Below are 17,414 nucleotides of genomic sequence, written 5' to 3'. Positions count from 1 at the left end.
GTGCAGGTACACCAAAGTCAAATAAATGACATAAAGGTGGGAGGTCGATTACAGAAATTTCTAGGGGGTTGGCAGAAGGTGTCCCAGAATCCTTGGATTCTACAAGTAATTGCACAGGGATACAAATTAGAATTCTCCGGCAGTCCCCCAGAAAGATTTGTAGTAACCCGACCTTGCCCGCTCTCCGACTCCTCCATGTGGACAAACATCCAGGAGCTGTTAGAATTAGAAGCGATTGTGCCAGTTCCCATCTCAGAAAGAGGCGAAGGCCATTATTCTCATTTATTTTCAATAAAGAAACCGTCCGGGGACTCCCGGACAATTATAAACTTAAAACCATTAAACAAATGGGTACGGTACAAAAGATTCCGGATGGAATCTATAAGATCCACGACGCCTCTAATAGACAAAGACATGGTAATGTGTACCCTAGATCTGAGCAATGCATACTATCATGTCCCGATACACCTCTCCTACCAAAAATTCCTGAGGTTTGCCATAATGAACAGGGGGATTGTACATCACTTTCAGTTCAGATGTCTCCCCTTCGGGCTTGCTTCAGCGCCCAGGATCTTTACCAAGCTGATGTCGGAAGTGGTGGCCTATCTGAGGAATCAGAATGTGACCATAGTCCCATACCTGGACGACTTCCTGATAATGGCGAAATCACAGAAACTCCTCAAGATAGACTGCACTTTCACCCTTTCCATCCTACAAGAGCTGGGGTGGATTGTGAACTGGAAAAAGTCCTGCCTGGTCCCAAATTCCAGAATAAAATTTTTGGGGGTGATCTTGGATTCCAACCTAAGAACATCTTTCTTACCAGAAGACAGACAAGAGGCCTTGATCAGACACATCCATCAATTCAGAAGAAGTTCCCCCTCCATAAGAGATGCAATGAGGATACTTGGCTTCATGACAGCATGCATACCCTGTGTGAAATGGAGCCAATTCCACTCACGGGAGTTGCAAAGAGAAGTCCTAGGATCCTGGAACAGGAAACAGAGTTCCCTAGACCGGAAGATGCTTGTGTCTCCGTCAGTGAAGAGATCCCTAACCTGGTGGACCAGACCGAGGAACCTGAGAGAGGGAGTACCGTGGGTACTCGATCCCTGTGTTACGGTTACCACAGACGCCAGTCAATACGGATGGGGCGGTCATATAGGAAGAACATACTACCAGGGAGAATGGACTCCTCAGATTGCGGCAAGATCATCGAATTTCAGAGAGCTGTATGCGATCTGGAAAGTGTTGAGCCAGGCCCAGTCATTGGTCCGAGACAGACACGTGAGAATACTGTCCGACAATGTCACAGCAGTGGCATTTCTGAGACACCAGGGAGGTCCGAGACATCCACCACTGCAACACTTAGCAGACCAGATTTTCAGGTGGGCAGAAAGATCTGTCAAATCCATCTCGGCAGTTCACCTGGAAGGTACCAAGAATCAACTAGCAGATTTCTTGAGCCGAAAGTCGGTACATCCCGGAGAGTGGGAACTGAACCCGGAAGTATTCAGCTGTCTATGCCAGAAATGGGGCACACCTCAGGTGGACCTCTTTGCCGCCAGGTCAAACGCAAAGGTCAGAGCATTTTTTTCTCTGAATCCTCTAGATGGAGCCACAGCAGTAGACGCCTTGTCTCAGTATTGGGGAGAAGGCCTCCTGTACGCCTTTCCGCCTCTTCCTCTGATATCGAAGACACTCAGGAAGATACGAGACGAGAGAGCAACTGTAATCCTGGTGGTTCCCTTCTGGCCAAAAAGAAGCTGGTTTTCTCTACTGTCCAGGATGTCAACAGAAGAACCAGTCTTTTTACCGAACAGGCAGGACCTTCTGCTTCAGGGTCCGGTGTTCCACAAGAATCCAGACTCTCTGCACCTATCTGCTTGGATCCTGAACGGCAAACCTTAAGATCCAGAGGCCTGTCAGAAGAGGTCATTACCACTCTCCAGGCAAGCAGAAAGCCGGTGACTTCGGCGATTTACAACAAGATCTGGAAGCGGTATTGTTCCTTTCTGGGAGAAGGTCATGTGGATACTTCAAAACCAGATATCCCCAAGATCCTCGATTTCCTGCAACTCGGATTTGACAAGGGCCTTCGGCCTAGTACTCTAAAAGTACAGATTGCAGCACTTAGTGTATTTTTTGATACATCACTAGCCTCCCATCCCTGGATAGCAAGATTTTCCAGGGCCACACAGAGAATGAGGCCACTTGTGAGGAAATCAACTCCTCCTTGGGACCTAAACCTGGTCCTTAACACTTTGTGTAAAACCCCTTACTTACTGTCAGAAGATATGGACATAGCCAATCTCTCCTTTAAAACCGCCTTCCTAATTGCCATCACATCGGCTAAAAGGCTAGGGGAGATGCAGGCTCTTTCTATCCAGAACCCATATCTTCAAATCTTTGACGACAGAATAGTCTTCAATCATAACCCAGCTTTCCTCCCCAAAGTAGTATCATCTACCAATATAAATCAGGAAATAATCCTTCCTTCTTTCTGCCAACACCCTAAAAACGCAAAAGAAGGGGTCTACCATAACCTTGACGTTAGGGAGACTGTTCTAAAATACCTGGGGGCGACAGAAAGCTGGAGACGGGACACTAACTTATTTATTCAATACGGTGGTCCAAATAGGGGTTGCAAGGCAGCAAAATCAACCATTGCTAGGTGGATTAAAAACATGATTAGCCTAGCATATACAAACCAAGGGAAAGATCCCCCGGATACTCTTAGGGCCCACTCAACACGAGCTATCTCTACATCATGGGCAGAGAAGGGGGGAGCCTCAGCTGAGCAAATCTGTAGGGCGGCGACTTGGACTAGTCTTTCTACCTTTGCTAGACACTATAAAATAGATGTCGTATCAGACCAATTAGCCTTTGGTAGGAAAGTCTTACATGCAGTAGTCCCACCCTAGTTAACATCCTTTGGTATTCTCCAATGGTGCTGTCAGGTGGTGGACTGGAAAACGGTAATTAGTTCTTACCGGTAATTGTATTTCCAGGAATCCACCTGACAGCACTACTAGTTCCCTCCCACTGCAAACTTTTACTACTGACTAATGTGATGTAACATTGGTGTGTAATTGTAAATAAACTCTTTTTTGCATCCATCCAGATGTGGTACTTAGAAAATCACTGATGGGTGGAGTGGGGAGGGTCCTTTTAACTTGTGGTTCCTGTCCCACTACGGATAAGAAGGACGTCCTCCAATGGTGCTGTCAGGTGGATTCCTGGAAATACAATTACCGGTAAGAACTAATTACCGTTTTTTGCATATCGACAGGCAATCTGATGCAAACATTACGTTTTGTTTTTTTTTTCTCCATGGAGACTTTTGGCTATAATAGTTCCGCAAAATTTAGAAATGAGGACAAACCCTGCACATGCAATATTGTGACTTTGTAATAATTTGTCTGTTGTTCAGATTATCAGCATGGTTCCTGTTGACAGCCTATACCGCTCTGAGCGGCCTCCCAATAAAGAAATACTTCGATACTTCATTCGCCATTACTCGCTGAGAATAGGCACCGGAGAGAACGCTCCCTGGGTGGTTGAGGATGAGCTGGTGAAAAAGTATTCTCTACCCAGCAAGTTTAGTGACTTCTTACTGGATCCTCATAAAGTAAGTAACAGAGGCCCACGTATTAACGTCATCACACAAGTTTGACGTTGGTCACATCAAAACTTACACAAAAAAAACAGAGTAATTTGTTTGTTTTTTATTGATTTTCATTTTATAATAATGCCCACTCCCAACCATCCCCTGTCTCGCTGCTTACACATAGTTTTGTCAATAGTAAACTCCAAATGACATGTAATATCTGCCATGGGACCGTTGCTTTTCTCTCTAAAGGAACTGAAACATTTGGTAAGCTACATGTGTGTCAAAAAAACATTTTCTGCATCACCTTCTCAAAGCCAAGTTTTGTACTTTATATGAAGGTCTAAGTGGACATGGTGTAATTTGAGTCAGAGAAAGGTGGCATTGTTTGGTGAATAAAGCCACCTAGGCTTTTAAGTGCTTTGATGCTCCCAAAGCACTTAAGCCTCATTTCCATATAAATTCAAACTGGATTTTTTTTTTTCAATCCTCTGTTGGAATCTATAGATTTGATTTTTCCCTCTCAATTGTTTGGCTTATTGCCTGGTTGTGACATGACATTAGCTTTGCACTTCCTTGGATTGGATCCTCTGCTCCCTATCTAACCTCTCTAACTCACCTCTTCCTCTCTCTGACCACAACCTTCTCACATTCTCTTCCCTCTCCACTCCATGTCTACAATCCCCACCCCACAAACTTTCACACCCTCGCAGAAATCTTAAACATCTTGACCTACATTCATTCTCTGAATCCCTCCTCCCTCTCACAGACATAAGTTCTTTACACAAGGCGGATGACGCTGCCGCTCTATATAACACCACAATAGCTGTAGCTCTGGAATCTGCTGCCCCACTTACACATACCAAAGCTCTCAAAATCAACAGACAGCCCTGGCACACCAGCCTGACCAAAGAACTGAGGCGAGCTTCCAGGGCTGCTGAGCACAGATGGGAAAAGATCCCACTCCAATGAGCACTTCATCGCATTCAAACAGTCCATCACTACTTTCAAGACCACACTCGCCACAGCAAAACAAACCTACTTCTCATCTCACATCCTCCCTGTCTCACAACCCTAAACAGTTATTCAACACCTTCAATTCTCTCCTCCGTCCCCCAGCACCTCCTCCCTCCCCACTTATCTCCGCTGAAGACTTTGGCTCATTTTTCAAGCAGAAGATTGATAACATCAGAGACAGTTTTGGTCAACAACCCCCAGAGCCCTTCCTCCCGACTTCCCAGCCCTCCACCTCCAAAACCAACTTCTCCACCATTACAGAAGATCAACTCTCCACTCTACTCTCAAGATCGCATCTCACCACCTGTGCACTTGACCCACTCCCATCCCACTTCATCCCAACCCTAACCCATCTCTTCAACCTATCACTAACAACTGGTGTTTTCCCCTCAAGCTTTAAACATGCCTCAATCACACCTATCCTCAAAAAGCCTTCTCTTGACCCATCCTCTGTATCTAGCTATCGCCCTATATCACTTCTCCCTTATGCCTCCAAACTACTGGAACAACATGTCTACCTTGAACTGTCCTCCCATCTCTCTTCTTGCTCCCTCTTTGACCGCTTACAATCTGGCTTCCGGTCACACCACCCCACTATAATTGCCCTAACTAAGGTCACCAATGACCTCTTAACCGCCAAGAGCAAGCGACACTACTCTGTCCTCCTCCTCCTCGACCTGTCGGCTGCCTTTGACACAGTGGACCATTCCCTATTATTACAGACCCTCTCATCCCTTGGCATCACAGACTTGGCCCTATCCTGGATCTCCTCATACCTAACAGACCGGGCATTCAGCGTCTCCCACTCACACACCACCTCCTCACCTCGCGCCCCCCCCCCCCCCATCTGTTGGAGTCCCACAAGGTTCAGTCCTTGGGCCCCTGCTCTTCTCCATTTACACCTTTGGCCTGGGACAGCTCATAGAATCTCATGGCTTCCAGTATCACCTCTATGCTGATGACACACAGATCTACATCTCTGGACCAGATATCACCTCCCTACTAACCAGAATCCCTCAATGTCTGTCCGCTATTTGATCCTTCTCCTCTAGACTTCTGAAACTTAACATGGACAAAACAGAATTCATCATCTTTCCCCGGTCTCACGCGACCCCCACCAACGAACCTATCCATTACATTAAATGTCTGCCCACTCTCCCCAGTCCCACAAGCTCGCTGCCTCGGGGTAATCCTTGACGCTGATCTCTCCTTCAAACCACATATCCAAGCCCTTTCCACTTCCTGCCGACTTCAACTCAAAAATATTTCACGAATCCGTACATTCCTCAACCAAGAATCTGCAAAAACCCTAGTCCATGCCCTCATCATCTCTCGCCTTGACTACTGCAACCTCCTGCTCTGTGGTCTCCCCTCTAACACTCTCGCACCCCTCCAATCTATTCTAAACTCTGCTGCCCGACTAATCCACCTGTCCCCCCGCTATTCCCCGGCCTCTCTCCTCTGTCAATCCCTTCACTGGCTCCCCATTGCCCAGAGACTCCAGTACAAAACCCTAACCATGACGTACAAAGCCATCCACAACCTGTCTCCTCCATACATCTGTGACCTCGTCTCCCGGTACTTTCCTGCACGCAACCTCCGATCCTCACAAGATCTCCTTCTCTACTCCCCTCTTATCTCCTCTTCCCACAATCGTATACAAGATTTCTCTCGCGTATCACCCCTACTCTGGAACCCTCTACCACAACACATCAGACTCTCGCCTACCATGGAAACCTTCAAAAAGAACATGAAGACCCACCTCTCCCTACAACCTGCAGTAACCACCGATCGACCAAACCGCTGCACGACCAGCTCTATCCTCACCTACTGTATTCTCACCCATCCCTTGTAGATTGTAAGCCCTCGCGGGCAGGGTCCTCTCTCCTCCTGCACCAGTTATGACTTTTATTGTTTAAAAATATTGTACTTGTTTTTATTATGCATACCCCTCCTCTCATGTAAAGCGCCATGGAATAAATGGCGCTATAACAATAAATAATAACTAACAAGGTAGGTGCTACTTATTTGCTTGATCTCTTTTGTGTGGAAGTCATGCCGTCTTTATGGAACCTATGCAATTGAAATACCTTTCTGCCATTGTTGCTTATGGTCTTAATACTGGCAGGCATTTTTGTCCCCATGTAACATTGTGAGAACACAAAATGATTACTGTAAATAAAATCTGTACATGTATGTACCGCCATTATCTCTGTAATATGATGTCTATTTTTTCCTTCTTGCTTTTTAGTATATGACTTCGATTCCAACTCCAGCAACTAAGAGGAAGAGTTTAGGATCTCCTGAACAAAGGTCATCAAAAAAGGCCAAAATTGAAGGTGCAAAAAATGCTTTTAAAGGCATAAAATCCCCACTCGGTCCAACTTTATGGTGTCAAGTAAACCTAAAGAAATTATCCCCTGGCTCTCCCCTAAAAGGGAAATATTCTGAAGAGGAGCTCCAAAAGTTAATGAAAATAGTGAGTCCTTCCAAAGTGAAAGCCAGTTTCAAGAAAAGTCTCATGGGCAATAAGAAAAATGCAATCAATGGGCAGAAAATGTCTGGCGGCGCTTGTTCCTCGAAAAAGAACCTAAAAAATTCTAAACTTAAGCAGATGACCTTGCTGGATATGGCAAAGGGTAGCCCAAAAGTTGCTCGAACAGCAAAAACTGGTTCTTCTACTCCTAAGTCTGCAAGCAAGTCGCACAAGCGAATTTCCGCTACAGCTCTCCACCTAATTTCTTACTACCGTGAGAACAAGAATCGTGAAGACAGAAAAAGTGCGCTTTCTGCTCTCCTTTCCAGGGCGACCAGACTTCTTTCTGATGACGACCGAAACAGACTTCCTGATGAGCTCCGAGAATTGGTGCAGAAGCGGTACGAGCTCCTTGAGGAGCGGAAGCGCTGGGCTTTGATGTCTGAAGCAGAAAGAGAGGAGCATATGCGGATGAAGCGAGAGGCATTAAAGGCTCGTATCAAAGAAAAAGCCCGTGAACGCAAGCAGAAAGAAAGACAAGAAAGGCAAGAAAAGCGGAAACGGTTTGAGGATCGCGAGTTGTCTGGCAAGAACCTGCCGACTTTTAAGCTGGTTGATACTCCTGAAGGCTTACCCAATACCCTCTTTGGCGACGTAGCTATGGTGGTAGAGTTTCTAAGCTGTTACTCTGACCTGCTGCTTCCAGATGGGCAGTACCCGGTCACGGCAGTTTCCCTAATGGAGGCCCTTGCAGCCGAAAAGGGTGGATTTATGTATCTGAACAGAGTGCTTGTTGTGCTTCTACAGACCCTCCTGCAAGATGAGATCGCAGAAGACTATGGAGAACTGGGTATGAGGCTGTCTGAAATCCCACTTACCTTGCATTCTGCTTCTGAGCTTGTTCGTCTTTGTCTCCGTAAGTCCGATTCCCCGGCTGGAGAAAGTGATGTTTCTGAAAAAGGAGATGAGGACAGTGAAGGATCTGCTGTTTTCCAGGATGATGAAGTTGAAGATGAGTTCCTGGGGAAATTGGAAAACTCTGAGTTTTTTGAGCTCACAACAGAAGAGAAACTTCATATCCTGGCTGCTGTCTGCCACCGTATTCTCATGACTTATTCTGTTCAGGACCATGTGGATGCTCAGCAGCAACGCACAGGTGAGCTGTGGAAGGAGAGGTTGGCAATGCTGAAAGAAGAAAATGATAAAAAGCGTGCCCAGAAACAGAGGAAAAAGGAGCAGGGAGTCAAAGGCAAAGAGGACGACTCTCAGGTCAAACAGTTAGCTAAAAAAATTGAGAAGGAAAAGGAAACCGAACAAACAGCAGCAGATCCTGAATGTGAGGATATGATAAGTGCTGTGAAGAGCAGGAGGCTACAGGCCATGCAGGCCAAGAAAGAAAAGGAAGAACATGAAAAACTTACAAAAGGTAACCATGCTGCTGTAATGGGGTTTGTTAAGCTCTCCTCCTATTTTTTTTCTAGTTTTTGCACCAGTTAAGATGTGCATTATTTTACTACAGCTCTACCATTCTGGGATGTGTGCATAGTAACTATGGCATTGAATGGGGTATAGCGGAATTTCATGATATGAGATAGATATTTTTTTTCTCTCCATTTTTAAAAGGAATGTATCATTAAAACAGAAGCTAAATTTCTCTCAAATTTTTAGTTAAACTTGCATTTAAATTGACCATTTTATAGCGCTCCTATACTTTTTAACACGAAACCTGTGAGTTATTCCACAGGATACATCATTAACAGTAAGTGATGGTCACGCCCACTACCTCCTCCTTTCTTCGCAGGTCACAGAGTAAGCCTAGAAAACTCAATGAGAAACTGATCCCGGAGATGACTTACTGACTCCTATAGTCTTATGTCTGCTGAAAATCCTACCTCTGCATGGCCTCCCCTAAAATACTGTCTTGAAATAGAATAAGGCTATGTGCCCACGTTGCAGAAATGCTGCGGAAATGTCCACAGCATTTCTGCATCTCCCTGCCACGGGTAAAACCCATGCGGAATTCGCATGAGTTTTCCCGCAAAACACAAGCGTTTTTAGCTTGCAGAATGCTTGCGCTTTGCAAGCTATTTGAATCATCGCTTGGAAAAGTGATTGACAGGTTGGTCACACTTGTCAAGCATAGTTCTTGACAAGTGTGACAAACTTTATACTATTGATGCTGCCTATGCAGCGTCAATAGTAAAAGATAGGATGTTTAAAAATAATGAAAAAAAAAATAAATATGGTTATTCTCACCTTCAGACGGCCCCCGATCTCCTCAGCAGCGCTCCCGGTACGTTCCGTTCCCAGGGATGCTTTGCGTGAAGGACCTTTGTGACGTCATCTCAGGTGATTCACGCTATGTATCCCTGGGAACGGAAGCCGCCGCGTGCACTGCTGAGAGGCGGGAGGACTCCGGGGGCCATCAGAGGCTAAGTATATCCCTATTTACTTTACTTCTTTTTGTTTTTTTGTTAATACAGGAATATGGTACCCAGGACCTGGAGGAGAGTCTCCTCTCCTCCAGACTCGGGTACCATCCGCACATGAAGCGCTCACTTTACGCATGGTGTGCATAGCCACATGCGAAAAGTGAGCGTTTTAATGCAAACCTATGGAGGCGGAGTCGCTGCGATTCTGCAGAAATAATGAACATTCTGCGGGTTTTACAGCTATGTGATTCCGCAGCGGGAAAAACCGCAGCATGGGCACAACTGCGAGACCCCATAGGATTGCATGGGAATGCGTTTTTTATTTTTTTTTAAAGAGAACCTGTCACCCCCAAAATCAATGGTGAGGTAAGCTCACTGTCATCAGGGGCTTATCTACTGCATTCTGTAATGCTGTAGATAAGCCCCTGATGATGCCTGAAAGAGGAGAAAAAGACGTTAGATTATACTCACCCAGGGGTGGTCCCGCTGCGGTCCGGGTCCGATGGGCGTCTCAGGTCCGGTTCGGGGCCTCCCATCTTCATTCCATGACATCCTCTTCTGGTCTTCATGCTGCGGCGCAGGCGTACTTTGTCTGCCCTGTTGAGGGCAGAGCAAAGTACTGTAGTACGCAGTCTCCGGACAGGTCAGAGAGGCCCCAGCGCCTGCGCACTGCAGTACTTTGCTCTACCCTCAACAGGGCAGACAAAGTACACCTGCGCCGCACCCGTGGCGTGAAGACCAGAAGAGGACTTCATGGAATGAAGATGGGAGGCACCAGACCTGAGACACCAATTGGACCAGAACCGCAGCGGGACCACCCGTGGGTGAGTATAATCTAACGTCTCTTTCTCCTCTTTCAGGTAACATCGGGGGCTTATCTACAGCATTACAGAATGCTGTAGATAAGCCCCTGACGGTGAGCTTACCTCACCATCGATTTTAGGGGTGACAGGTTCCCTTTAAGCCTTTCTGCTGCGGCAAAAACGTGGCTGAAGCGCAGAAAATAATGCAAAGTGGACTCACAGCCTAAAGATTCTGTCATTTGCTGACGCACACAAAAATTAAGATGAGATTGCTTTTTTTTTTTTTTTTTTGTGATTAAAAACATTGCATGTAAAGTTAAAGATCTGTGGTGTGGATCCTTACTACAAATCTACAGTACAGTTCATGTGTCAGGCGGCAACAAACATGTCACTTTTGATTGTTGCAGAAAGATTCCAAAAGGAGGCAGAGGAGGAGAGGGTGCGCAAACATCGAGCCTCTGCGGAGAAAGCATTTCATGAAGGTATAGCCAAAGCCAAGAAAGTACTGAGAAGGTCACCACTTGGCACCGATCGCAACCATAATAGGTATGGTTTTGGCCAATGTTTCATGGACTTAGACTTGGGCTACATTCACACAGCGTATGTTAGTCCATAATGCCCGAACTTGTAAATGTGTTTGGGTTGGGGGACCCCCATTCCCCACCTGTCAGCCCAGGCATCGCTGTGTGTATATTGATCACGGAATATGCCATGTAAACCTGACCTTACAGATAGCTTTTAGAACATGATTGTTTCTTGTAGTTACTTTTCATAGCTCATCTGAATGAATGTTCTTTTACAGGTACTGGCTTTTCTCTGATGGAACTCCTGGACTTTTCATAGAGAAGGGCTGGGTGCATGACAGTATTAATTACAGCTTTAGTCCTCCTAAAGAAGAGGATGAAGAGCAAAATGAAGAAGATGGTATTTTATTTCTTTATATATCTTTTTTTTATACTGTGTTTTTCTGACTATAAGACGCACTGGACCATAAGACGCATACCAAATTTTCAGAAGGAAAATGGGGTGGGGGATGAATGCGTCAAATGGGGGGGTCCGTCTTACAGTCCTGAATTCAGCTTACTCTGGGGGGAGGCGGAAACAGCGGCGCTGGTGGAGCGGCGTCACAGGGGGTGTTTGGTGGTCCAGCAATGATATGACCCAGACTGGTGCAAGGGCTCCGACATTTTCTGAAAGCCTGGAGCCCCTTCACTTCCATTGCCTTGATGCTGTGGCCTCCGGGAAAATGGCTGCTGGAGGCGGCACATGCGCAGATAGAGATCTCTGCGAAGAGATCTCGTCCCCCATTCAGTGCACCTGCCGAGATCTGGCTGGCACCTGGCAACAATAGGAAATTGTTCCTATTGATACCTTTTGATCACTGTGATAGACCCTGTCAGTGATCAAAATAGAAACAAAATAGTAAATCAAATCCCGCTTTGTCGCCCACTTGGTTAGATGGAAAAAAAGAAAATATGATTTTTCTCTTTGGGGTTGTTAGTACAATGTCATGAATACAATTTTCGACTCTGTGGGAACCATTGACACGTTCCGGAGTCAGTACCTCATAAAGTGACACTGTTCAGAATTGTAAAATTTGGCCTAGTCAGGATGGTGAAAACAGGCTGAGGTGAAAGGGTTATTTATAGAACTGTATGTCCTGTTTCTTTTTTTTTCTCCCTCCCTGCATTTGAAGCGCTGTTCTGCAACTTGAAATATAAATTGGAAATGGAAAAAAGTTTACAAGACTTATTTTGTTTTTTTAACCCCTTTCTGACATTGGACGTACTATCCCGTCGAGGTCGGGTGGGCCCGTATGACCACCGACGGGATAGTATGTCATATGCGATCGGCCGTGCTCACGGGGGGAACGTGGCCGATCGCGGCTGGGTGGCAGTTGACTATCACAGCTGACATCCGGCATTATGTGCCAGGAGCGGTCACGGACATAACCTTAACCCCCAGCACACATGATCGCAGTGTTCCGGCGGTATAGGGAAGCATCGCGCAAGGATGCCCCTGCGTGCTTCCCTGAGACCCCCGGAGCAACGCGATGTGATCGCGTTGCTCTGAGGTCTCTTACCTCCTTCTCACTGCAGCAGGCCCGGATCCAAAATGGCCACAGGGCTGCATCCAGGTCCTGAAGGGAGGTGGCTTCACAGCGCTTGCTCAGAGCAGGCGCCGGGAAGCCTCCAGGAGTGCACGTCGGATCGCTGATCTGACACAGTGCACAGCAAAGTGTCAGATCAGCGATCTTACACTATAACATCATGCCCCCCCCCCCGGGGCGATGTTATGGTGTAAAAAATAAAGAAAATATTCCCATGTGTTAAAAAAAAAAAAATTTGTTCCTATAAATACATTTTCGTTTAAATAAAAAAAAACAAAAGTACTCATATTTAGTATCGCCGTGTCATTATTTAGTATCGCCGCGTCCGTAATGACCCGACCTATAAAACTGTCACCCTAGTTAACAACTTCACTGAACACCGTAAAAAAAAGGCAAAAAACGCTTTATCATGCCGCCAAACAAAGTGGAATAACACGCGATCAAAAAGACTGATATAAATAACCATGGTACCGCTGAAAAGGTCATCTTGTCCCGCAAAAAACGAGCCGCCATACAGCGTCATCAAAGAAAAATAAAAAAGTTATAGTCCTCAAATAATTATTTCTTTATTTTTTCTATAAAATAGTTATCGTATAAAAGCGCCAAAACATAAAAAAAATGATATAAATGATGTATCGCTGTAATCGTACTGACCCGAAGAATAAAACTGCTTTATACCGTTCCGTGTTTGGTAAGATGGATAAACGCCCCCCCCCCCCCAAAAAAAAAAAAAAAAAGAAATTCATGAATAGCTGGTTCTTGGTCATTCTGCCTCACAAAAATCGGAATAAAAAGCGATCAAAAATGTCACGTGCCCGAAAATGTTACCAATAAAAACGTCAACTCGTCCTGCAAAAAACAAGACCTCACATGACTCTGTGGACCGAAATATGGAAAAATTATCGCTCTCAAAATGTGGTAACGTGAAAAATATTTTTTGCAATAAAAAGCGTCTTTCAGTGTGTGACAGCTGCCAATCGTAAAAATCCGCTAAAAAAATGCTATAAAAGTAAATCAAACCCCCCTTCATCACCCCCTTAGTTAGGGAAAAATTAAAAAATTTAAAAAATGTATTTGTTTCCATTTTCCCGTTAGGGTTAGGGCTAGGGTTAGGGTTGGGGCTAGGGTTAAGGCTACATTTAGGGTTAGCATTTGGATTATATTTGCGTTGGGAATAGTGTTGGGATTAGGGTTAGGGGTGTGTCAGGGTTAGGGGTGTGGTTAGGGTTACCGTTGGGATTAGGGTTTCAGTTATAATTGGGGGGTTTCCACTGTTTAGGCCCATCAGTGGCTCTCCAAACGCAACATGGCGTCCGATCTCAATTCCAGCCAATTCTGCGTTGAAAAAGTAAAACAGTGCTCCTTCCCTTCCGAGCTCTCCCATGCGCCCAAACAGTGGTTTACCCCCACATATGAGGTATCAGCGTACTCAGGACAAATTGAACAACTACTTTTGGGTCCAATTTCTTCTCTTACCCTTGGGAAAATAAAAAATTGTGGGTGAAAAGATCATTTTTGTGAAAAAATGATTGTTTGTTTTTTTTTACGGCTCTGCATTATAAACTTCTGTGAATCACTTAATGGGTCAAAGTGCTCACCACGCATCTAGATAAGTTCCTTAGGGGGTCTACTTTCCAAAATGGTGTCTCTTGTGGGGGGTTTCAATGTATAGGCACATCAGGGGCTCTCCAAACGCAACATGGCGTCCCATCTCAATTCCAGTCAATTTTGCATTGAAAAGTCAAACGGCGCTCCTTCGCTTTCGAGCTCTGCCATGCGCCCAAACAGTGGTTTACCCCCACATATGGGGTATCGGCGTACTCAGGACAAATTGTACAACAACTTTTGGGGTCCATTTTTCTCCTGTTACCCTTGGTAAAATAAAACAAATTGGAGCTGAAGTAAATGTTTTATGAAAAAAAGTTAAATGTTCATTTTTATTTAAACATTCCAAAAATTCCTGTGAAACACCTGAAGGGTTAATAAACTTCTTGAATGTGGTTTTGAGCACCTTGAGGGGTGCAGTTTTCAGAATGGTGTCACACTTGGGTATTTTCAATCATATAGACCCCTCAAAATGACTTCAAATGAGATGTGGTCCCTAAAAAAAAAAAAATGGTGTTGTAAAAATGAGAAATTGCTGGTCAACTTTTGACCCTTATAACTCCCTAACAAAAAAAAATTTTGGTTCCAAAATTGTGCTGATGTAAAGTAGACATGTGGGAAATGTTACTTATTAAGTATCTTGCCTGACATATCTGTGATTTAATTGCATAAAAATTCAAAGTTGGAAAATTGCGAAATTTTCTAAATTTGCCAAATTTCCGTTTTTTTCACAAATAAACGCAGGTAATATCAAATAAATTTTACCACTATCATGAAGTACAATATGTCACGAGAAAACAGTGACAGAATCACCGGGATCCGTTGAAGCATTCCAGAGTTATAACCTCATAAAGGGACAGTGGTCAGAATTGTCCTGGTCATTAACGTGCAAACCACCCTTGGGGGTAAAGGGGTTAAATTTGACAGTTTGGGTGATATGTAAATATGCAGTTTACAATTTCACCACATGATGGCAGCAGATACATTCTAATAGTTTAAAAAAACAAACAAAAAACTGCCAAACCTTTTTTAGGTGTTGTTTTTTTTTTTCTGATTACAGTAAAACTAAAATGTCACCGTACTTACTGATACACTGTATCTTTCTGATTCCTCACTGTTTTGTCGCTCTTTTCACCATAACAAACTCTTTAAGTATTAGATGGCGCCAGTTTTTCACTGGATATAAATAAGAATATTTCCATTCACTGACAACATAGTGGTAACAAACCAAAAAATCTAATTCACAAAAATTCACTTTCTATACAATGTGTATAAACCCTTGAAGCAGAAAAAAATGTGATGTGTAACTGGAGATATATCAAGGTATAATTTGCTATAAATGCTTAGAATAAAGCTTCTCTTAAACTTTGCCAGATAACGTGGAGAGCGAAGATGCCAACAGCAGTGTTGGTGGCCTAGATGATTCCATACCAAAGGAAGATGCACAAGTAGAAAGCACTGTACCTAAGCAGGGCCAGAACCTTTGGTGCGTATCACATGTTTTTCTTCACTATTGGAGCTTTTGTTTGAGCTTTGCCCCATCAATCTGAGCTTTTGTTTGCTTACATTGAGTGAATATCCTTGTTTTCCTTTAGGTTTCTTTGTGATTCTCAAAAGGAGTTTGATGAGCTGATGGACTGTTTGCATCCTCAGGGTTTTCGTGAGAGTCAGCTGAAGGAACGGCTACAGAAAAAGTAATTTTATTTTGCTAAACAGTCTTCATTTTCACAAAAATTGGCCTTTACAAGCCAGGACACTGAAGTGCCACTTTAATTCATAGCATCCCAAACATCGGAACGCTCCCACCAATTCTCGACTTTGGGAAGTAGGTCTTCTCAAGTTAGCAAGTTATCCCCTTTCAATGAAAAATTACTAACTATTACTATTAATATTACTATTACTATTATTACTAATACTGCATAAGCTACAGAAAAATCACAACTTTACAGGTATCAGTAAAATAGCTTGTCATTTTTTTTCACTTGAAAGAATGCTTCTGGGTCAGTTTTGCCACTCAGTGAAGCCATGAAAACAAAGCTTTCAAAGCCATGGAGGATTTGAGGTTTTATTTCACCGCACTTGAAATTTTCCAGTACATTATACGGTACAGTAAATGTCTACAGTTAAAGGATCTTTTGGTGACTTCAGGGACGCATGACCATGTCATGTAAGACCCTTAACCTCTAAATAGAAGCGTTGGAGGTCCCGAAGAGTGGGATCACTAAGAAATTGCCCAGTTTGCCTCTCCACCCTGAACATTGGCACTGCATACCTGCCTGTCTATCCTCAGTTGCTCTAGACTCCTGCAGTTAAGGTGACATCATGATCACATTACCGTGATCTCACCAAAGGTCCTTTTTTATCGCATTGCACTCGTCCGTATTGCGGTCTAGTGCAACTCCAGCCTAAGAGTGGCTTCCAAGTAGAAGCTGCCTGAAGAATGGTTAGATCACTTAATCGCTTCACGTCTTTGGAAACCTGAAGTGCTGAAAATAAGCTCAAAGGACTGAACATAAGCATTACAGTGGAGATGAGACTTGCTGTACATATGTTCTTTTTGGCATTTTTGTTGCACTTTGAGGCGTATCAGCATGAAAAAGATGTCATCTGCACATGTCCTCTCCCTCCCAACCTGTTACAGGTTTCAGGAGGTCTGTGTGTGTAGTTACTACTGTATATACATTCCGTATCTGCTTTGTGGTGTCTCCGTTCAAGATGGATATCCATTCTCTCCTGTGTTCAGGTATCAGGACATTTTGCACTCTCTTCATCTGGCTCGTAAGCAGAACTTGGGATTAAAGACGTGTGATGGACACCAGGAACTGCTAAACTTTTTGCGCAGTGATATAATAGAGGTAGCGACAAGACTACAGAAGGGAGGATTAGGCTATCTGGATGATACCACAGAACTTGAAGACAAGGTAAGAAGCAAAGTTATTCCTATGCACGTCAAGAACTTGACTGATCCCTTTTAAGATGTATTAAGTTCTCTTCTTTACACACAGGTTCGTACATTAGACAACCTCAAAGACTTCGGGGAGTGTATCATCTCTCTACAAGCAGCTGTTCTCAAGAAGTTCCTACAGGGTTTTATGGCTCCAAAGGAAAAAAATAAAAAACGTAAATCAGAGGAGGCTGCGGCCAAAGCTGAAGAACAGAGTGAGGAAAAGAAAATGGCTGAGGCGGCAAAGGTAGGATAGACCGCCAAATTCTAACTTTGTCAGAAGGAATGTTATATTGATTAATCCAATAAATACTTAAAATAAAAGCAATGGATGCTACCCCCCATATGTTGGTGCCACTATTTGTAGCAGGTGGCACTGGCTGCAGAAGACCTGTGATAACAATCAGTTTTCTGGCA

The 17,414-nt window shown here is 44.2% G+C and overlaps 1 protein-coding gene across 1 annotated transcript in view; it reads left to right on the top strand.

The window, feature by feature from the left end:
- The window catches only part of BAZ1B (bromodomain adjacent to zinc finger domain 1B), a 61,991-nt gene that overhangs the window by 22,065 nt on the left and 22,512 nt on the right, over positions 1-17,414 (top strand). The window contains exons 6-13 of the mRNA XM_077294515.1: positions 3,434-3,631; positions 6,879-8,529; positions 10,746-10,884; positions 11,141-11,262; positions 15,428-15,539; positions 15,649-15,747; positions 16,797-16,974; positions 17,059-17,244. Of these exons, the coding sequence (XP_077150630.1) occupies positions 3,434-3,631; positions 6,879-8,529; positions 10,746-10,884; positions 11,141-11,262; positions 15,428-15,539; positions 15,649-15,747; positions 16,797-16,974; positions 17,059-17,244 (2,685 nt within the window). The remainder of the gene's footprint in view (positions 1-3,433; positions 3,632-6,878; positions 8,530-10,745; positions 10,885-11,140; positions 11,263-15,427; positions 15,540-15,648; positions 15,748-16,796; positions 16,975-17,058; positions 17,245-17,414) is intronic.

Source organism: Ranitomeya variabilis, chromosome 3, assembly GCF_051348905.1.
Source record: "Ranitomeya variabilis isolate aRanVar5 chromosome 3, aRanVar5.hap1, whole genome shotgun sequence".
NCBI classification, from domain to species: domain Eukaryota; kingdom Metazoa; phylum Chordata; class Amphibia; order Anura; family Dendrobatidae; genus Ranitomeya; species Ranitomeya variabilis.
The sequence above is the reverse complement of the archived record's forward strand: the minus strand, read 5'-3'. Positions and strand labels throughout refer to the sequence as shown.